Below are 23,923 nucleotides of genomic sequence, written 5' to 3'. Positions count from 1 at the left end.
ATGAGAATCTGCACCAGTGCCCCCGAGTAATCCCATTAGGAAGAAAACAGAGCAAATCTAATGTTTGCCATCGATTCTCTTCTGTCTTGAGCGTTCCTTCCCATACTTATGTAAGCTGAAATAAAGCATCTGCATCTGCCCATGGTGGTAGGCAGAATTGCAACAGTCCCTGCCACTGGAGAGACTCCCTGTGCAGTTCCCTCCCCTTCAGGGAGGCAGAACTTGTGAATGGGCCGGGACGTCCCTCCCGTGATTAGGCTACTGATCAATGGGACCTTGAGTTAATCAAAAGAGATTATCCCAGAGGGCCTCACCTCATAAGAACTCTTACAAGAGGCTGCGCCCTTTTTGAAAGAAATTGGGAGAGAAAATGTGGAGGGAACCTCAGAGCAAGGAACTGTGAATAGCCTCACCCCACATCCAACAAGACACCAGGGGCCCCAGTCCTACAACTACAAGAAAATGGATTCTGCAAAAATCACAGGACCTTGAAAGAAGATATTAGAAGGGAATGCAGTGCAACTGACACTTTGGTTTCCGCCCTGAAAGACCCTGGGCAGAGAATCGACTTGTATATCAGGCCCAGGCCTCGGGCCTACAGAACTGTGAGCTATACATGGGTGGTGTTTTAGGCTGCTAAGTTTGTGAGGACTTGTTACTTATATTAAAATAACATCCAAGGATTAAAATGTTATCGAATATGCTGAAAAAAATATATACTTAATGTTTAGATCTTTAATTTTTTTTTAAGGTTTATTCATTTCTCAGAGACAGAGAGACAGAGCATGAGCGGGGGAGGGGCAGAGAGGGGGAGAGACACAGAATCCAAAGCAGGCTCCAGGCTCTGAGCTGTCTGCACAGAGCCTGATGCAGGGCTCAAACTCATGGACTGCAAGATCATGACCTGAGCCGAAGTCGGACGCTTAACCGACTGAGCCACCCAGGTGCCCCAATGTTTAGATCTTTAACTGAAGGTCTAATATAAACAGAATATTGGCAGGGCACCAGGACAGCTCAGTCGGTTGAGTGTCTTGACTTCGGATCAGGTCATGATCTCATGATTTGTGAGTTCCAGCCCCATATCAGCTCATTCCTGTCAGCGCGGAGCCTGCTTCAGATCTTCTGTCTCCACCCACTCTCTGCTCCTCCCACCCCCCTCAAAAAAAAAAAAAAAGCATTAAAAACAATTAAACAGAATATTGGCTGCACAATTAGAGAAAGGGTAATAATTCCATTTGCAATAATTTTGAACCTGTATTAATTCAACAAGAAATGTGTGCATAATAATTTCTGTTATAACAATTAAATCAAATGGATAATTTGTTAAACAAGTTTACCCTAAAAGGAAATCATGGAGATCTGGCTTTGAGATAGTCTGCTCTACTATCAAAAGATCTGCTGTTGAAGGCATCAGCATTCCCATGACATCACCCAGAGGCCCTCAGTCTACGCCCACAGTGACCTGGCAGAATCCCTACTGATTTACCCGGTATTCATTCCAAGACAGGTAAGAACCTGTCTCCAGGGTAATTTCCTTCCTCAAGGGTAAGAATAATCCAAAGGGCAAGTCGCTTCCTCCTCTTGAATTACATTTTGTTTTTCTTAAAAAATAAAGCTCATCAGGGGTGCCTGGGTGGCTCAGTCGGTTAAGTGGCCGACTTTGGCTCAGGTCATGATCTCACAGTCCGTGAGTTCGAGCCCCACGTAGGGCTCTGTGCTGACAGCTCAGAGCCTGGAGCCTGTTTCAGATTCTGTGTCTCCCTCTCTCTGACCCTCCCCTGTTCATGCTCTGTCTCTGTCTCAAAAATAAATAAACGTTAAAAAAAAAATTAAAAAAAAAAATAAAGCTGATTAAATTCCATGCAATCAATGCATGTGAATGCAACTTTGAGTCATTTTACATCTTTTACATCTTTGCAAAAGGAACTACTTTAAAACCTAGCAAGTGCTTTACAATTACAAACCTAGGTAGACTCACGCATTTAAAAACATTTTCATGCCACCTTTTCATGGATTTAGAAAAAAAATACAAATATAAACATTTTAAAATTCTATGATTCAAAACTGCCATCTGCTGGTTTTGTCTAGGAATAATACTCTAATAAAACTTTCTGATTTAACATTCAGAGGATAGAAATGGTGAAAGATATGCATTGTCCTATTTTTAAAGAAAATACAGTGCATTACAATCTCATTATAAGGCAATGATATTCCAGTTCATAAATCCCATATAACAATTTCTTTCTGCTCTGAATATCTGGAATAGTTTGCTTCTTTTGAGCAACGGTTTGCTCATACATTCTGGGCATTATCAATCTGAATTGTACATTTTCTTTTCACTATTTGCTGCTAAAAACTAACTTGTGGAGCAGTCCTGGAGTAAAAGAGGTTAAGAAATGAACCTCATGTCCTCTCCTTACCCCGGGCTCTGTTTTACCACTTTATGCTTTACCCTTTGCTTGATATTTGCCATTTGCTTCTCACCGAGCTTGTGTGTGTGTGTGTGTGTGTGTGTGTGTGTGTGTGTGTGTGTGTGGCGCCACCTTAAATCTTTACCTGAAACAAGATGAAGCAGAAATGAATAAATCTCTAAACTAAGCCTAAGAGAGTAAACAGAATCAAGATAAGCAAACTGACCTTTGAAAGCACAAGTCAGCTTAAAGCAGCATGGTTACAATTTGTTTTAAAGAAGACACTGGTTTGCAGACAAACCAATGCAAAAAGCAATCACAAAAGGCATCGCTGAATGAAAGGGGTTCTTTACAGCAGAAAGGCAGAACCCCAAAATGCAAAAGACACTACAGTAACAATGTGTAGAGAGTACAACTGATGTGTCCTTCAGACATGACCGTGATGATACTTCCAGCTTTTTTCAAGCATGTATTTGTTTTAAATGTCCTATATCACCTTCCATTAGTTTCACAAGTTATTAAAAAAAAAAAAAAAAAAAAAAGTGTAACTTTCTGATCCATTCATCACTTAACCAGATGTGCCACAGAAAGTAGGAGGCAGTATAAAGTTTATCAAATAGGAGTTATATTATAACTGCCTTACCTAATGTCTTCATCTGTGACAATGAAAGCCTTGCAGAGGGGTTGAGATGTGTTCAGCCAAACAGCGGGGTTCTTTTCCACAGCAGGGGAGACCTGCCCTGTGATTGGCGCAGAGCTTGTGTGCAAAGCGCTGGCAACAGCAGATAAAAGGGTCTCGTCATTACTACCTGGACCAACTCCTGCGATCAGAAATACAAACTGGTTAAAGGGACTTCCAGATGTGCTAAGCAAATCTTACATAACCTAAAACAACTGACATTTTTATGCTTGTTTGGGATCACGTATTTAAAAGGATGATATCGTATCTACTGAACAGTTATCATATACCAGAGAATTAACATTCCAAAAAAAAAAAAAGTAACAAAATGGTTGAGCATTTTAATAAAACTTTAACACAACTTCAAAATACATTCTCCAAGGTACTAAACTGTTTAAAGTTGGCTACGTCTGTTCAAGCAGGGTCAATTATTTTAATGATCTAAATCCCTTCTAAAGTCACATCATATTTGAGTTTCCCTATTAATGCATCCCTCAAGTCCTACAATAGTTACTCCTGTAGGTTTCAATATTAATTTCTGGCAATATCTCAACACTTTTCTTTTGTTTGGGACTTCACAGGAAAAGCCAATGCAAGCATGCTGTACCTGCAGCTCTCACATCCTTTTCAAATACCTAACAAAATATCCAAGTTAACCAATTAATAATAACCAATAATAACCAATTAATATTAACCAATTAATAATTACACACCGTGACTACCTACACTACCTACACCGTGACTGGCACCAGGACCGCATTTAAATGCACTGCTTGAAGTCCTAAAGTTATGAAACCAGTGAAAGCAATAATTTCCAAGAAAAGAGAGGGATGCGATAATGTTCTAGCCATGAATTATGACAATTTTTGAGCAACCCACACTAGATCAACATTTGGAAGCTGAAGTTCTAATACTTGAAAAATAACGCTCCTCTGGAATGGAATTAACATGGGATATGACAGGCACACTAGTTAACTGATTTCTATACCCCGCAGACCCCACTTGCTGCTGTTACTGGGCCAAAGTGCCTCAGTTCCCACTGCTACATGCAGCAGCAGTCTGTGCAGGGAGAGACAGAAGAGTTATTAGCTGTTCTTCTGATAAGAGGAAGAGTGAAAGAGCAAACATTGAAGCCAGATGCTGCTTTGAGCAGGAAGCTTGAGAAATTCTGCCACTCGGCTGCATTTGGTTCTAAAAGCAGCACATGGGTCGATTTATACGGTGAACCTAACCTAAAGCCAAAATTCTTACACAGAAAAAAATCGGAAACATCCCTGCAACACTGTACAAGCTCTTCAAGTACATTCTCTCCGGATTTACACCAACACAAGAGGGACATCATCCAGAAAGGCACACAATCCCCCAAAGTAAAGACCCTGTCTCAATCATTTCTGACTCCCACAGCATCTAACACAGAGCCTGGCACATAGTAGGTACTGCTCAACTGAATTTGGATAATACCTTGAAGACCTTTAGGTAGTTCCATGGTTTTTATAATTTGTTCTGTTACATCTGATGCACTAAGTCCTTGTAGCCTCTTCTCCCAGAAAAGCTGTAAGGCAAAACATCACTGTTAATAGACATTCTTGGACCAAGAAAGTAGCGCATCGATGCTGCTGAATGATGAAACTGAAATCATTTCAAGAGTTTCCTAATTTCCCCACTTTTGTCCTTACATATACTAAATGATACTCCAAATATGAATTATTTCAACATGTCATAATTCTTTAAAATGATATTAATCAAAATTTTCTTATTTATGCAATCTATTCACTTGTTACAGTATTATAGATTTTTATATGCTATATATTATATATAGTACTTTATAAGGTAACTTCCAAAGAATGTAACTTGAATTATTAAAGATTTCATTTGGTATGAAAATTTAATGTTATAATTTATCAGGGAAAGAAAACAAATTATATTATAAATACCCCTTTATTCAATATTATTAGGGAAAGAGCTCCTCTACCTATGTGATTCTTCCCCAAAACTGAAGTTTAGTATTTAAGGGGTCAAGAGCCAGTTTTTTTTTATGAAAACTTTTCTAAAATGTTTTGTATACTTCCTTGCTTTTTGAGCAGGGTGTCACGTTCATGGGTGACTTTCTCCCTGTTGCAGAGAGCCCAGATCACCTGAGTCACTTAGTGGCCCCATGCCATCATTCTGGACATGAGTCAGCACACTGAAGGCTCCTCATACTTCATGGGGCCACTGAGGTATGCAATTGCTTATTCAAACACTAAATGGTCCAAGACAGTTCTGCTGTTTGGTTTTCATATCCTTTCTGTACTTTATTTTCTCTCCTAGCTAGCTATTACTTCTCAATAATGTCATTCATTTGTTCAACATGTATTTACTGAGCTCCAACTACGTGCTGCCCCGTGGATGCCTTAGTAGATGAGATACACTGGGTCTCTGTCCTCAAGACTTATCTCTTTTCTAGTCTGTTTCTTATTCACTGTAGCCAAAAACAAAACAAAACAAAACAAAAAACAGATAAAGGAATTCCTTAGGACTCTGTATATTTGTCTTTAATCCCAGATACCTGGGGATTGTCAAAAGTAGGTACTGAAAAAACACTGGTACTAAAAAAAATATTGAATGCCTGAATATGGGAATAAAGGACTCAGAATGAGGATCCTGAGGGGCACACAAAAAAATGTGACAGTAATGAGAACCATGTAAGATTAATATGGGGATTAAACAGGGCAATGTATGTAAAGTACCTGTCATGGGGAGTCGGCACAAGGTTTATCATATTTACTTTTAGCAAATTTTGACCACCCTGAGGGCTTATATTCTGACTTCTAGATATATGAGAAGTATCAGGTAACTGCCCTCCAGACAAATGCAAGATACAATAAAAATCTCTTTATGGCAGAAGAGTTATACGCTGGGTCTCTAAAAACCTCACTGCTAGCACCAAGAGTAACATGCAATAGAATGCTTCACTCTCCTCTGAAGACGGCTGGTATATGGTAACAACTCCTTACATCTCCCTATAAATTATGTCATCAGCAGAATGTGGTCAACGTATATGAGGACACGAATGCATTAATTATCATGGGTGAAAAATAGTTAGGTGAAGGTAATAATTGATAAATGTGATAAATGTCCCAAAAAAACCCCACCTGCTATTCTCTTTTTGTGGGAAATAATATTATCTATGCATTGATTATCACAACTATGGGAAGAAAAAAAAAAACAAGGAAAACAAAAGCCAGTCAATTCCTAATGAAAAAGGAAAAGTATTCAGAGGAATCAGTGAGTATGATATTAGCAAGCACCTTTAAAAAAAAATAACTTAATTTGCAAAATAAATCAACACTACCAAAAAACAAAGTATAGATATTATGTACAGATATGATTACTAATATTTTACATACTAACATTTTACATAAAATTCCATTGCTAGATATCAAAAGTTCAATTTTTTTACATGCTATAATTTTTAATTCTTAATTTTTAAATTCCTATTAACTGAAAGGAAAACGATATAAAATTTAGAAAGGAAAGTCTTGCAAAATAAACCTTGGACTGAGAAACGAAGTGTATGGATCTGGATTACAAGTCCTGGTATCACCACATGCCATCTCACAGCCCTCAACTAAGTCTGAAGTTGAATATGATACGCACCGATGACCTCTGTATAAATGAAATGCTTATGCCATGAAAACGGAGGCACATGGATTTACACAGGTGGATGTGTGTAGGTGACTGTATTTCTGCCCCCACTCGCGCTCCCCAGAGGAGGTGGGGGATATGGGAGAAGGAAAAAAAGGCTGGTTTGATAAAACAAAACATACACTGGGTGTAGGTCACCACTGCCCTGCGCTCCATCCTTTCCACCACTCATTCAACACTATCAGCTCACCTAATTTTTGAGAGAACTGAAACAGTCTTCATGAGATAAATGTCTGTTTACAAATCCGTATGTTCCTGGGGCGCCTAGGTGGCTCAATTGGTTGAGCAACCGACTTCGGCTCAGGTCATGATATCACAGTTTGTGGGTTCGAGCCCCGCATCAGGCTCTGTGGTGACAGCTCAGAGCCTGGAGCCTGCTTCTGATTCTGTGTCTCCCTCTCTCTCTGCCCCTCCCCCACTCATGCTCTGTCTCTCTCTGTCTCAGAAATAAAAAAACTTACAAATCTTTATGTTCCTAACTCATGTTCCCTACATTAGTTTTCTCAGGCCCCTACCTGGTTTGTTTGTTTTAGGGTTGGGAACTTCTTTACATTTGAAAATATTTCTTAAAATGGCATAGGCATCATGCTAAGTGAAAGAAGCTAGTTATTTACATGCTGTGTGATTCAATTTATAGGACATTCTGAGGAAAAAAAACCTATAGGGAGGTTGCCAGGGATTAGGGGTGGAGGGAGGGTCTGACTACAAAGGGTCAGCACAAGGGAATTCTTTGGGTACTGGAATTGTACCCTCTGTTTTTATCCAGCTGCTAGAATTACCATTTTCTTTACTTTTCAAGCCAGTTCCTCAAGGAATGACTGATACGTACTACCTCCATCCCCCATTTCCACTTGACTACCCCCATCCCATTCCCCATGAATTTTCACCAAATTTGCTCTTGGAGGCAGTCAGCTCCTGTCACCATATTCAACGACCTCTTCTCTTTCTCTCTGGTCATTTTATAACCCTGCATATGCTGTGGAGAGGTACAGCGAACAGAGAAATCTTCCTCTGCCTAACTTTAAAATTTTCTGATCTGCTCATTTATGAATTCTATGTTTTCATTAGGTGACAAATTGTGGCCATCTGGAGTTCTTATTACTTCTCCAGCTATTAGAAGGCTAAAGGCAAAAACACTGAAATGATGAGTCTCCTTAAATGTGTAAGGAGTCTCCCTCTGTGACAGCGATCCCGTCTCTTCCACCACAACTTCATAAGCACTATTGCTTTCATGAATCCTAACCTACCCACTGAAAATCTGATTTCACCTGCCAAATCAATGATATTCTCAGTGTAACCTTGTTGCCTGAGGCCAAATAATCAATGTAATACTTTTAAGGAGCAGTGATTTAATATTTGGAGAAACTCCCAAAACGTGCTATCACCCTCAGTTATTATATCCCTTTCTAAGTCCCCACTACTTAGACCCTCCAGGTGCCTCTAACACCTTTTCTTTATCACCCTCCAGCATATAAGAAAACTGGAGAGAGCCCATGTGTGCATGATGTCATATGGCCAACAGTCTGGGCAATGCCTGATCCAGTAGACTAGCCGATGGAGAAGCGAGGCTGGGGATTAAAAGTCATCTAAAACCACAAAAGTGTCTAAAATGTCAGAGACAGGGGCAGTGCAGCTTTGGAGGAACTCCCTCCCCGGAAAATGGAGTTCACGTCCATAGCTTTGTTCCTCACATGAAGATGCATGTAATTCTATCTTGGAGTCCCAGGGGGCAAACAGGATCGTGTTATGAAAGCTGTTTCTTTAGTGAGATGGTCAAATCTGTTTTCTGAAAGTAAACCAACCCAGAATACAACTGCAGCATTTTCTTCTCTTAACTGCTGTGGATTTAACTGGGACTTTGGGAAATTTGTTCAACTGGCCTTACAGAGGATATCCAAAAGAGAGGATGAGGAAGAAACTGGGATAGCAAAGCAGCTCCCCACAACCACACACAAACACACCATCCCTATTCTGATGCAGTAGGAACTCAGGCTAGTCATGTTTATTAGTACTGTCCTCTATCACCCTGAACTTGATCATGTGTACCATGAAGGAATCTGTGCTCTTCTGGGGAAGTCAGAACAACACGGTTTACCGGAAAAAAGTAATTAGAGGATCTCTCCAGATTCAACAAATATTCTTTTAGTGCCCATTATACACAAAGTATTTTGTCAGGTACTGAGGATAGTTATTAGGATAACTGGTAATCACTGCCCTCCAGGAGCTTACTGCTTGTTGGGAAACGAGCAAAACTCTACAAGATAGACTGTGATACCCGCAACAAAGAAGATACAAAATGAACTTCAATTTGGGAGAATCCACGAAGGCTTTTAGAAAGAGGTAGCTCTTGATTTAAAAAAAAAAAAAAAAAAAAAAAAAAAGTGTAAGAATTCTACACAGGAGGAAAGACTACTCCAAACAAGGAAATCACTTAAGCAAAGGCAAGGCGGTGAAACAGGGAGTATAGGTCACTATTTCTAAATGTTCTTATACAGAAGAATAACCAGAGTGGCTTGTTTTAAATCTATATTCCAAGGTCTCAGCCCTAAAGATTCTGTTCAGTAGGTCTGGGGTTATAGGGCTTGCTTGGTTTTCTTTCTTTCTTTCTTTCTTTCTTTCTTTCTTTCTTTCTTTCTTTCTTTCTTTCTTTCTTTCTCCTCTCTTTCCTTTCTCTTTCTTTCTTTCTTTCTCTCTCCTCTTTCCTTTCTTTCTCTCTCTCTTTCTCTTTCTTTTACAAGTGTCTTAGGTGATTTTGATGCAGGTCCAGGGATCTCAGTTTGAGAAAAGCTGGTTTGGTCTATGTTGAAAGAATGGTGGTACAAACATAACGCTGGTGTATACTGACCACCAAGATCTCCGAGTTTTATTCCTGATTATACCAGAAAGTAAAAAATATATTATTCTATTTTGTTCTTGCAGAGGACTGGAGGAAGATATTTGCCTTCCTCTTTTCCATTGTAGGAAGACATGTGTCAACGTATATTTAAGAGTATACCAAATTGTTCAGGTGTAAATAGGGAAAGGGCTGACCTAAAGTTCTTTTGGTGCCCAGTCATATTCTCTTGGTGGAATAAGAGGAGGAGAAAGAGGACAACTACCACTTATCCACCAAGCCCTTTCCACAGGCCTGGCACTGCGCTCAGTGCTTTATGTGCAGAAATCCTATGAATCTTTCCTACAGCATTTTGAAGAAGACATTATTAGTCCCATGTACAGTCACTTACCAAAGGTTATGTAACTAGTCAGTGGTGCAGTTGGAATTGAAACTCAAGTCAGGGTGATTAAACAGCCCTGATCTTAAGAATAAAAGCTCTGGAAGAGCATTTCCATATTTGGCTCTGTGTTAGATCATAAGGTAACAGGCCTCAGACCCTTCCATTCATGAAATCAAAGGCTGACAAAAGTTCAATACATATGAAGAGACGTATCAAGTTGCTCTTAGTTCATCTGCCTGTTAAGTCATACTGGGTAAGTCGTCAATTGCAGGCAATCTGTGCTGATGCCTGCCCCCTCCTCATGCAGAATTAAGAGGCCCACACTTGTACTAGATTTAGATTAAAGCCAGCATAGAATTTTAAGAAGATATCAAATCATAATTCAGTGTATCTTATATGATAAAAACCAAAGAATTGATATAATATATATTCTCTGAAAATGAGCTTTCTTAGAATTAATTGCAAGTATCAACCCCATTGAATATCAAATTTTTATTTGGTAAATAGAAATTAAAGTCTGAGAACCCCTACTCCAAGAAAACATTTTCAGGTAAATCCCACTAACAATAGAGTGGTAACAGGTATTTCATAAAACAGGAGAGAGGGTGTGATTTACTATAAGCATACATAACAGAAGGCTTTTGAATTTTTTCTATAAGAACACTGTTTTAGGTTCATTATATTAATATCTATTTCTCATGAAACATTGAAAAGCATGTAGATCAAATATACCACTATTATTTTCATCCACCATTGTATTTAATTTGAAAAAGACTGATGTGTCTGTGTCGTGTTCATAAAAAATTCACTGACAAAAAGACATTGACCTTCTATTTATACTCATAACATCAACTTGACAACTTGACAGTCAAGTCAGAGGGCAGAAGATTTAACTTCTGAGTAGCAGAGTGAATGTCAGCGGGCTTGTGTTCAAACCCTTGCTTTGTCATTTACTAGCTTTCCAAAGTTAAACCACTCAACCTGTCTCAGTATCAGTTTCCAACTCTATGGAAAAGGACAATAAAAAACAATCTCAAAGGGTTACAGAAACTAAATGAGGAGGTTTCACAAACACCTGAACGTGCTAGTACAGAGCAAGTATCATTTTCCCACATTTTTCCCACAAGTCTTTCAGCACACTGATCATACATACAGTGGCATTCAATAAGCAGTTGGTCATCTTATTACAATTAACAAACAAACAGATCAGAAATTAATCAACTCTGAAAGGTGAGTATTCATACATGAACACTGAGCACATGCACATGAATCTGCCCTTCCCTCCCAGATTTTCAGCTGGGGTTTTCTTGCTACAAAAATCTTACAACTCCTCCTTTTCTTCTTCTCATCCAAGCCAGACTGCCTCTCACTTAGACCAAAGCTGGTTGGGAGAGCTCTGGTGAGCACGACCAGCCACATTATTTGCAGGACCCAGTACAAAATGAAACTCTGAGGTCCCTTGTTCAAAAAGTATTAAGAATTTCACGATAGCAACGAGGCTAAACCCATGCAGTACAAAAGAGCCTTCCCTTAACCCCTTGTTAAAATAACCCAAGGATCTTTCATCCCTCCTGCCACTCCTCATTTGGAGGACCATGAAAGGATCACTGCCAAGGCTCCTCCCAGTTGAGCAGTAGGAGTGAAGAAGGAGGGAAGCCCAGGCAGTGAAGAAACCACATTGGGGAAGAACGGACAGAGCCTCGAGAAGGATCACAATTTTGTTCTATTTAAAGTCCAGCAAATAACATGGGTAACTTTTAATTAAGATTTCCTGAAACTGTAATTTTCTTGTTATTTTTACTCCATCTATTTCCATGTTGTGATGATACTAAAGCCCTTAGAAAAACCTCAAAAGGTCTCTGAGTTTATTTCAAGAATAGAAGGTAGGAAAGAATCAGGGAACCCAGACTACATTTCTGTCCTGCCATTAAGCAAGAAGAGAAAGGGGGGGGGGGCGGGCGGCACTTGAAGCAGGAACAATGGTTTAAAGTAGTGTCTCAGTCTTGGCCGTATTAACATTTTGGGTTGGATAATTCTTTGTTGTGGATGTTCAACAGCATCCCTGGCCTATATCTGCTATATACCAGCAGCACCACCCCAGCTGTGACAACCAAAGGTGTCTCTACACATTGCCAAATTTCCCTGAGTACAGGGAGGTGGGGAGGCGAGGGGGGGGGGGCGGGGAGACGGTACAAAACCGGATCTGGTTGAGAACCTCTAGTCCAGACAAAGACAAGGAGGGCAGGGTGGAGGCTTACAATGTGAGGGGCCCAAACCTCCTAGCTGCACAGAAAGAAGAGCCCTCCAGTGGCACATGCTATGACTGCAGTCAGCTCCTTTCTCAACTTCCAAGAGTCCCAGCTTCTCACTCCTGGACCTTGTAAGAACCACCCTACATGGCCTAGAGCTTGGTGCTTCTTTCGTCACTGCCAGATGAGGGTGTGAGTAAGATAAAGCAGAAGTGGGAGAAACCTTTCTTAAGAGGTGAAATTTAAGGCTCTTCAAGATAGAAACATGGTTATAAACAGTGATTATTTTTAATAATTCAGATATACCTAAGATTAAATGGTCTTTATAGGCTGGTCTGGGATGTTAGAACCATTTAGAATATAGGATTTCTGCTGGACGATGTTAGAGTTCCAAACAACTGAAACATGACACTTTACATCCCAACTCATAAGTTAGATAGAGTCTGTCCGTACAGATTTTAGAAGGAGTTCTCTGCTATTACCAAAGGATGAGAGACCATATCCACTGACTACAGAGAAAGACACATCTCTGTTCAGTATGATTTTAGGTATTCAAGTATAGATAAAGCAACAAAACAGAATGAAAGGTTGATCTTGACCATGTTAATTTCCATAAGATCTTTATGGGTAGCTATAGGTAGGGCCTGGGCAATTCTAAACTAACAGCCATCTCCCCACAATGAGCCACACAAAAACTTATAACTGATTTTAGCCCTCACATACTGTTTCAAAATGCATCCTCCCTTAACTTTTGAAATTATATCTCCACTAAAAAAATAAACAAATTGATTATATAGAAACACACTGAAATTTCAGTAATGAAACTAAGCAAAGTTCAACTAAAACTCCCATATATCTGAACTCCTATTTCTCATTGTGTATTTTAAACATATACCACAAGCTGAACGTTAGTTCCCATGCCGAGAAGCTGTAACAGACTCTGTGCCAAGCTTAAGGGCCCTTCCACAGTAGATCCCCTCTGGGCCACTTACCTTCCTTGACTTTTCTCCTGTCTCAGAGGAATAAGCACCCTGCTACCTTTCTAAGATTATCCCTACACAGGGCTCTTGGTCTTACCTTCTGCCTTCTCCTGACCTTGCCCATCAATTTGCCCAACTTCTCCTCCCACATTTCCCATTTTCCCTCTTCCTTTCCTTGGGCTTCTTCTGAAGAGACAGATACACTCCAACACTGATAACCTAAAAATGTCCTTGTGCACACTTCTCCCTCAGACCAGCTCCAACTTCCTCTTTCTACTAGGAGGGAAACCTTCCCTCTGATTTCTCCACCTTCCATCCATTCTCTTCCTTCTAGACTCTACTCCTATTTTTATGTTAACACTGACCTGCCCAAGGTCAGTAGCCTTGTAATTACCAAATCCAATTCCTAATTCAAGCCTCTTTTACCCTGCTTCACTGTTGAATCACTTGCTGCAGAAGACTTACGAAACTCTGCCTTTTATGATGGTTCTCTTTACATTTCTGTATTTTCTATTACTATTAAGCAACAAATTAAAATTTCTAATGGTAATAGTCAAAGAAGTAAGACTATGAGCATTTTTCTCCTAACAAAAACAAATCTTTAAAGTACATAAATGTGATAGATACACCTTGTAAAGTGTCTGAGGACAAGTGGCACCTAGGTGGCTCGGTCTGTTAAGTCTCTGACTTCGGCTCAGGGCATGATCTCATGGTTTGTGAGTTTGCATCTGAGAGCCTGGAGCCTTCTTCGGATTCTGGATTCTGTGTCTCCCTCTCTCTCCGCCCCTCTCCCACTTGCGCTGTCTCTCTCTCTCTCTCTCTCTCTCAAAAGTAAATAAACATTAAAAATAAATAAATAAGTAAAATGTCCGAGGACCAAAGTGCTAATATTTTGTAAAATAGAAGAACCAAAAAAATGACCTTCAACATCTCACTATTTTAAAGAGTGTTAATCTGCAGAATCTTTCTCTCTATCAAGAGCATGATGTTAGACACAGAGCTGGCACTCAAATGTTTTAGGGATGAATTTGTGGCTAAGTAGGAGTACATGGTAACAGAAAGACACTGGTTTGAGAGTTGAATGTTTTAGTCCTGACTCAACTATTAAACAGATGTGCTGTCTTAGGCAAGTCACTTAACCTCTTTGGATGTATTTTCGCTAGTAAAATAGAATTACCAGTAACAGTCTTAACCATCTCAGAAGGTCATCAAAACACTGATGATACACGAGTAAATTCTTTGAAAATATAAAATATTTATTGAATTTTTCATTTTCTAATGTTAGGATTTCATAAATTCAATGAATATGTGATTCACTTTTCTAAGGCTTTTGCTAACTCTAATCAAAGAACAAAGGACCTTGTCATGTATTTGTAGACTAAAGCAAAACCCAGAAAATGTGCACTTTATATTCACTGACTCATGAAAAGCTAAATATGCAAGACACTGGGTTAGGGCTATACAGAGGAATGATGTTTCCTGCCCAGAAGGAATTCACTGGCCAATTTATAAAATGCTCTATTTCAAATCAACCCCATATGATATCTGAGTTGTCTAGTTCTGGTCAGCAAAAACAACTTAACTTAAATACCATGGCCTGCAAACATCAAAAGCCAAATCCAAGCTACCTTCTTATTTTGTGAGAGTGGCCCAGGAAGAAAGGTTAAGACCATGACCAGAAAATTACTATGTAAATCAAGAAAAAGCTCGATTCGTGTGGCTGTGTAAAAGATAACAATTTGGGCTCAAGAGGCTGGAAAAACGAAGCAAATAGCAAAACTCAGAGTTGAGGGGGATGCAGGTGTGGTACATCTGCTGTAGCCACTTGTCCAAATTTTGTCAGGAGTGCTATCGAACTTACACAAGGTGAGCATGTAATGCTTGTCAAAATATTATGAAGTCTTAAACTACCAAATGTGAAAATTATGAAATGCACAAATTCCTAGAAAAACATATTCTCAAAACTGATACAAGAAGAAATGAAAATGTGAATATTTATCCATGTACCTATCAAGTAAATTGAATCTGTAATTTCAAGCTTTCCTATTAAAAAAAAAAAAAAAAAAAAAAAGGCTGAGATGCCTCACAATTAATTCTTCCAAACATATAAAGAAAAGTACCAATTTTATACAAACTCTTCCAGGGAAGGTTAAAAGCAGGATCACCTCCCAGCTTATTTTATAAAGCCAGCAAAACCTTGATACTGAAGACTGAAAAGAAAATTATGAGAAAACACAAGCCAATCTCTCTAATGAATATAAATGCAAAAAATTCTAACCCACGTAACAACAAATCTAAACAGCAATAACAATGATAGTACATCATGACCATATTTAGCTTAATCCAGAAATTCAAGGCTTGTGTAACATTCAAAAAACCTCAACCAATGCAATCCACCACATAAACTAATTACTATAATTCATGATATTAACAGAAAAGAATAAAAACCATTTCAGCACTTAACTAGATAGAGAAAAGAATTTGATAAAATTCAATACCCATTTATGAAAGATAGCCTCAGTAAACTAGGAATAGAAGTGAATTTCCTTAATCTGACAAAGGGTATTTACCAAAAACAACCCTACAGCAAGTATACTTAATGGAGAAACATTAAAAACATTCCCTGGTAACACAATGAGACAGGGATATGTGTTATCACTCTTATTCAAGATCATATTGGAAGTCCTAGCCAGTGAAATAAGACAAAAAACAAACAAACAAACAAACAAATGTTTAAGGGTCAGCAGGGAATAAATAAAACTCTCATTTACAGATGACCATGTTTCTTCATGTATAAAGTTGAAGAGACTCGTTGATTACTTAATAAGTGAATTTAGAAAGATAAATCAGTACAATGTGCAAAATCAGCTTATTTCTACATATTAGCAACAGACAACTAGAAAATTAAAGAAATTAACGTAATCACTTAGAGTAGTATCAAAATACACCAAATATCTAGAAATCATTTAAAAATATGTAAGATCTGGGGCACCTGGGGAGCTCAGTCGGTTAAGCATCCGACTTCGGCTCAGGTCATGATCTCACAATTCGTGAGTTCGAGTCCCATGCCGGGCTCTGTGCTGACAGCTCGGAGCCCGGAGACTGCTTAGGATTCTGCGTCTCCCTCTCTCTCTGCCCCTCCCCTGCTGGTACCCTGTCTCTCAAAAATAGATACACGTTAAAAAAAAAAAAAAAAAAGACTGGACAAGGTAAGTCTAAAACGTATGTAGAAATGCAATGAGCGGGGGCGCCTGGGTGGCGCAGTCGGTTAAGCGTCCGACTTCAGCCAGGTCACGATCTCGCGGTCTGTGAGTTCGTGCCCCGCGTCAGGCTCTGGGCTGATGGCTCTGGGCTGATGGCTCGGAGCCTGGAGCCTGTTTCCGATTCTGTGTCTCCCTCTCTCTCTGCCCCTCCCCCGTTCATGCTCTGTCTCTCTCTGTCCCAAAAAATAAATAAAAACGTTGAAATGCAATGAGCCAAAACTAACCAAGATAATCCTGAACCAAGACTAACAAAGCTGGAAATGCATACGACCAAGTATCAAGAATTCTTATGAAACTATAATAATGAGGACAGTGAGGTACTGGGAGAGAAAAGACAGACCAATGAAAAAGAACTGAGTGTAGAAATTGACTCACATGTACACAGACCAAAAATAGAACTGGGAGTCCAAAAACTTTCATAAGACTTTTACACATTTGCATTTCGACAATGCAGAGCAATGAAAAATAATGGACTTTTCAGTCAATGATGCTGGGTCAAACCAGACTGCATCCAAGCAGAATAAAGTTATTTCTAACGTGCAGATTCCCAAAACCTTTACCTCCCACTATATTTTATGAGAAAGGTACTGGATGATTAGTTACAGCAGAAGGTATATATTAAGACAGAGGAAGACAGAAATCCAGAAAATTCCAACGCAGAAGTGCAGCAAAGGAAATCCCCAGAGCTGCAGCTACATGGCAGGACCAGAGAACAAATTCAGCCCAAGTGGGGTAGAGGGGACTCAGGAAAAACACAGCAAGGAATGCCATGGATTTCAGCATAAGAAAAATATGATTGATGGGCATGTGGCAGAAGTACTGATGCATTAGAGACAATGAACTATAAAGAAACCTAGCATACAATTCTTAAGATTAACAACAACAAATTATGAAAGCGTTCGGATGATGACTGGGCATTATCTGCCCTACCCATGAATATTTCCAGTCATAATAATGTAAACCCTATTTGACCTATTTAACTAAAAACATGATACACTATGTTGGGAACACGAGAGCAGAGAGAGAGAACTAGGTACTCATCTACCACCATGAGCTACCCGCCTCAATTATTTCCATATTCTTGTCAGTGACAACATTCTCCCAGTTACCTAAATTCTGAGACTTTTTTTTAAATTTTTTATTTTACTTTTGAAAGACAGAGAGAGAGAGAGAGAGAGAGAGAGCGCGCGCACGCAAGTTGGGGAGGGGCAGAGAGAGAGAGACACAGACAGACAGACAGACAGACACACAGAATCTGAAGCAGGCTCCAGGCTCCGAGTCGTCAGCACAGAGCCCGACGCGGGGCTCAAACCCACAAACAGTGAGATCACGACCTGAGCCCAAGTAGATGCCCAACCAACTGAGCCACCCAGGCGCCCCTCTGAGACTCTTCTCATAAGCACCGCTGAACAGTCAACAAATTTCATCCATTATTTTATGACCAGCATGAAGCAGATCTTATCATTTGTGCCCTAATTTCCTGTAGCTTCTTGGTGTTCTCCTAGCCTTAAGTCATTCTTTATATTACATACGATAACCAAATTAAGACCTCTGTCTAGAATGTTCTCCTCCATACTTCTCTGCTTTTGAAGACCATATATTATGTGTTTTTTTTCACTGCACTTATCATACCATGGTACATTATGTACATATTTGTCTGTCTCTCTTCCTATTACAGTAGAAGGGAAGATCCACGAGATCAGGGGCTGTTATTTTGTTCACTGAAGTATCCCTACTACTTGGGTAAGGGCCTGGCACAGGTTGAAGGCTCAATTAAAGATTTTTTAATTTAAAAAAATTCACTAATTAACTCATTGAGTCAACAAATGCATATTAAACACTGACATAATGGAGATATTGTGGATAAAGTGATGAGTAACTAATACAGTTAGATCAGAAAAGGAGAAGGGAGAGATGCTAAGGAGGATCTCTAAACCCAGACTTGATCAGTTAGAGGTTTTCGGAACAGGTAAAGTGATATCTAAGTTCACACTTGAGGGAGGAGTAGAATATAGATAATTAAATGTAGGAAAGAAAGCAGGATGAAATATGACCAGGGGATGCAGGGGCAGGAGGCGGCCATGAAGTGGAGTGAATCAATAGCATGTTCAAAAATCTGCAAAAACTTTCATGTGATTCACATGTAGAACAAGAAAAGAAAGTGAAGCCAAAAAGATAAGCAAAAGCCAAATCATGAAGGACTTTGTAAGTCATGTTAGGTGTTTTGACTTTGTACATCATACTTAGGGGTTTTTTTCCTAAAACCTTATAGGAATCATTGAAAGCTTTTGGGAAGAGTAACACTATCAGATCTTCGTGTCAGGTGGAGTTTCTGGATGCAATATGAAGAATAAATTGAAGAGAATAAGAAGCAAAGAGATGAGACGAAATGACATTTACCTGGTACAGGGATGGAGCAAGTGAATATTCAGGAGACAGAGTCAATTGGACTTGTCGGCTAATCAGAGGTTTAGGGTAAACGATGGGAAGAGTCTAGGATGATGCTCAGGTTCTGGCTTAGGCAGCTGAGTGGACAGTGGTACTTTCACTAAGATAAACAAAGCACATAGAAGAAAGGGCCGGAGGTGCCTGGGTGTCTCGGTCAGTTAAGCATCCAACTTCGGCTCAGGTCATGATCTTACAGTCCGTGAGTTCAAGCCCCGCATCGGGCTCTGTGCTGACAGCTCGGAGCCTGAAGTCTCCTTCAGATTCTGTGTCTCCCTCTCTCTGACCCTCCCCCATTCAAGCTCTTTCTCTGTCTCAAAAATAAATAAAAATAAAAAAAAAAAAAGAAAAGAAAAGAAAAGAAAGGGCCGGTTAAATAGGATGATGAAGGAGATTACACAAGATGAATCACAAGTGCTGGTAAGACTTGCAAGCAAATAATGTTAGTAGATGGAGAGATACAAACAACTGGAGCTCAGAATGAAGACGTAGATTTGGAAATCATTAACATACAGATAACAGAAGCCATGAGAATGAATGAAATCATCTGCACAAGCTTTACATACAAAGAAGAATGCACAGTTTTCCCTGGGAAGATGGGTAGAGAAAAAGGAACCTAAGAAGGGGAATAAGAAAAAACAAAAAGGGAGGAAAACCAAGAGAGTAGAGCATTACAGAATAAAAGAGTATTTCAGAAGGCAGGGTAGTCACAGTGCCTAGCTAGAGCAGGTTAAGTACTGCAATCTAAGGGTGGAAATTTGTCCATCCAATTTAATGGCGATCATCAGCAGTCTTTTTTTTTTTTTTTTAATTTTTTTTCAACGTTTTTTATTTATTTTTGGGACAGAGAGAGACAGAGCATGAACGGGGGAGGGGCAGAGAGAGAGGGAGACACAGATCGGAAACAGGCTCCAGGCTCTGAGCCATCAGCCCAGCGCCCGACGCGGGGCTCGAACCCACGGACCGCGAGATAGTGACCTGGCTGAAGTCGGACGCTTAACCGACTGCGCCACCCAGGCGCCCCCATCAGCAGTCTTGATAACAGACATCCACGGGGCAGTGGGAACAAAAGTCGTGTTTCAGAGATACCAAAACTAAGAGGTAAGGTAGATATTAATTACACACAATTCCAAGAAGTTGTACTGTAAAAGGAAAAGAGAAAACAAATTGCAAAAGGGACACAGAGTAAAATGAATACCTTTTTAAAATGGGGAAGATCTGTGTATATTTAAAAGCTTTTGGGAAGAAGCCAGTTTCGCGAGAGAAGTTGACAGTGAAACATACGTATGACATAATCCATCGAGTGAGAGGTCTGAGAAGGTAGGGGGAATGTGTCTGGGGTGTACAGACGCTGGCATTAGCTTTAGGCCACAAGGAGATATGCTCACATTCAGTTCAGAGGGGTAAAAAAAAAAAAAAAAAAAGCTACTCCCTTGTTCAAAATCCTCTAAACATTTCTCATTTGCAAAGTTAAACACAAATGCTCTAGTTTGTTCAACTTCAGAAGTATTCAAATAAGTGAAAATTTAAAATGAAATACCATTTTTATACACTGAGCTACCAACAAGAGAAAGCACTGATAATACACAGTGACAATGAAGAAAAGCTAAAACTGGAATGCACATAACTTGTCCACAAACTTTTATTTATTTTTTTTTTAATTTTTTTTTTTTAACGTTTATTTATTTTTGACACAGAGAGAGACAGAGCATGAACGGGGGAGAGGCAGAGAGAGAGGGAGACACAGAACCGGAAGCAGGCTCCAGGCTCTGAGCCATCAACCCAGAGCCCGACGCAGGGCTCGAACTCACGGAACGTGAGATCGTGACCTGAGCTGAAGTCGGACGCTTAACTGACTGAGCCACTCAGGCGCCCCATCCGCAGACTTTTAAATTGGTGCAACCTTTTGGCAATCAACTTGCCAATGTGAGTCAAAACTCACAGACATTCATACTAATTGTATTTCTGGGAATCTAGTCTGATGAAACAATGTAAGATATAGGAAGGATCTTATCTATATAAAGATACTCACTGGAGTACTACCTACAATAGTGAAAAATAAAAATAACAATATGAAAATGATTAAGTAAATCATATGCTAGCATAATACACAGTTGTTGGAATAATATAAATTAATTATAAAGTTATAGCACATAAACTATATAAAACATGGCTAAAATTGTATATAATGGTATGTATAAATTAAGCGTGTGTGTGTGTATATATATATATATATATATATGTATATATATACCCATACACATCATCAAAAGATGCATTAAAAGATTGAAAAAATATAAAAAATGCTGGGGCGCCTGGGTGGCTCAGTCGGTTGAGTGTCAACTTCAGCTCAGGTCATGATCCTGTGGTTCATGGGTTTGAGCCCTGGGTCGGGCTGTGTGCAGATAGCTCAGAACCTGGAGCCAGCTTCGAATTCTGTGTCTCCCTCTCTCTGTCCCTCCCTCGCTCACACTCTGTTTCTTTCAAAAATAAACATTAAAAAAAATTAAAATATATGTATACATATAAAATACTAAAATACTGTAATTGAATTACAAAAAAGGAATGATGAGAATTTTTTTGTCTATCCCAAATATCTTTCTCTTATAAATATAGGAAATTATGACATTTTTAAAATTTGTAAAGATTGGCACTTAAGGAAACGCGCTACAACATTTTCAGCTCCCACTACTTCCCATGAAAACCCTGATCTGCAAACAACTTGTCTTTTCATTCCCTGCCCATTCCCACTACAATAGCTTTGCTAACACTACTCTCCCTAGTTGGAATGTCCTCGCCCTCCCATCTGCTTTTCTAAATCCCACTCAATCTGCAACGTCCGGCATATGTCCTGTATCTCTTCTAAAGATTTCCCCAACCACCCTAGCCACAGTAAAATCACCTTCTGGAACACCTATAGCATATGTCTGTACTATTTATTTGATCCTTTGTCTACGGCACCTCTCCTCCTACACCACCCAGAATAATGCTTTTAAGTATTTCAGGACAACACGTCATCCACTTCCTCTGCCCAGGAAGCTAATTTTTTTGTCTAGAGAAAAGGAATATAACATCCTCCACGGAACTCTGTGCTTTAGCTTCTCTATTTCTCAATCATAAAAAAACTAAAACAAGTCTATACTAGAAATAACCCTTCAAGGTTACGAAAAAGTAAATGCTCTTAGAATGTCTAGAATGAAGAGTAATTTCCTAGGTTATGGTAACTAAACACTGAAATATTTTACAAACTTTTCATACACAATGTCTTTAAAGTGTATATGTTTTTGAAATTTAACTTCATCTTAAAAGTTTCTTCTAACATATTTTAAAATATCCATTCTTGGTTACTATCAAAGAGCCAAGAGATATTAAATGCTAGCAAGGATGTGGAGGAAAGAGAACACTTGTATACTGCTGGGAATGTAAACTGGCATAGCTACTATGGAAAACAGTATGGAGGTTTCTCAAAAAATTAAAAATACAACTCTCATTTGATCCAGCAATCCCACTTCTTAGTATATATCCAAAGGAAATGAAATTACTGTCTTGAAGAGATATCTGTATTCCCATGTTCACTGCAATATTATTCACAATAGCCAAGACATGGAAACAATCTAAGTGTCTATCAATGGGTGAATGGATAAAGAAATATTATCAGCCATAAAAAAGAAGGAAATCCTGCCATTTCTGACAACATGGATGAATCTCAAGGGCATTATACTAAGTGAAGTAAGCCAAGCAGAGAAAGACATATATGATCTTACTTATATGTAGAATCTAAAAAAGCTCAACTATTAGAAACAAAGAGTAGATTGGTGGTGGCCAGGTATGGGGGTGGATGGGCAGGTGTTGGTCAAAGGGTATGAACTTCCAGTTATAAGAGGAGTAAGTTCTGGGGACCTAATACACAGCATGGTGACTATAGTTAACAATACTGTATTGTATTCTTTTTTTTATTTATTTATTTTTTTTTTTTTAATTTTTTTTTCAACGTTTATTTATTTTTGGGACAGAGAGAGACAGAGCATGAATGGGGGAGGGGCAGAGAGAGAGGGAGACACAGAATCGGAAACAGGCTCCAGGCTCTGAGCCATCAGCCCAGAGCCCGACACGGGGCTCGAACTCCCGGACCGCGAGATCGTGACCTGGCTGAAGTCGGACGCTCAACCGACTGCGCCACCCAGGCGCCCCAATACTGTATTGTATTCTTGAAAGTTGCTAAGAAAGATCTTAAATGTTCTCACCACCACCACCACCACCACCACAAAAATGGCAATTATGTGAAGTGATGGATGTGTTAACTAACCTTATTGTGGTTATCATTTTGCAATGTATATGTGTATCAAATCATCACGTTGTAGACCTTAAGCTTAGACAATGTTGTGTGTTAATTATATCTCAATAAAGCTGGGGAAAAAGCATTCTAAAAAAAAAAAAAAAAGGCTGACTTCTAGAAGGGAGTAAAAGAAAATTTCATATCTTTTGAAAGAAGAATTAGCAAATAAAAGGAAAAAATCTAGGATCAAATAGAACATTTAAATCCACTTTTTTGCTAATTCTTAAATATTTATTTTTTGGTTAAAAAAAAGTGAAGAAATGTAATTAATATTCAAAGACTATCAAAAACACCTCCAGCCTATGAGCATCCTATAATATAATAATTAAAAGGAAGAAGTAATGGCTCAAAAATGAAGTTTCTTTGAGTTGAGGATAAAAGAAAAGGTGAGAGACCAGAAAATATCAAAGATGACAGGATCAAAGAAATGAGAAGGAAACAGAAATGTGAGTTCTTCATATACTGAGGGGAGAAAGCTAGGAAAGACAGCCTTAACAGCAAAATCATAATTATGTCATATTAAAAAGATTTTTGGAGGTGTTTTATATATATGACCAAATAAGAACATTTCAATGATCTTACTATTTGGGATAATAGTCTTATAGTTGGTCGAGTTTCCCCACCCCACTCCAGATTTCTGTTTAATCTAAGGGAAAGA

General features: G+C 39.1%; 1 protein-coding gene across 1 annotated transcript in view; it reads right to left on the bottom strand.

The window, feature by feature from the left end:
- MBD2 (methyl-CpG binding domain protein 2) overlaps nucleotides 1–23,923 on the bottom strand; it is a 66,757-nt gene that overhangs the window by 6,337 nt on the left and 36,497 nt on the right. Inside the window, exons 5-6 of the mRNA XM_040478487.1 lie at nucleotides 4,552–4,642; nucleotides 3,055–3,232 (exon numbers count right to left, since the gene is read on the bottom strand). Of these exons, the coding sequence (XP_040334421.1) occupies nucleotides 3,055–3,232; nucleotides 4,552–4,642 (269 nt within the window). The remainder of the gene's footprint in view (nucleotides 1–3,054; nucleotides 3,233–4,551; nucleotides 4,643–23,923) is intronic.

This window comes from Herpailurus yagouaroundi, unplaced genomic scaffold, assembly GCF_014898765.1.
Source record: "Herpailurus yagouaroundi ecotype Mexico unplaced genomic scaffold, PumYag 142, whole genome shotgun sequence".
NCBI lineage: Eukaryota > Metazoa > Chordata > Mammalia > Carnivora > Felidae > Herpailurus > Herpailurus yagouaroundi.
Note: the sequence above shows the minus strand (reverse complement) of the source record. Positions and strands in the feature narration are given on the sequence as shown.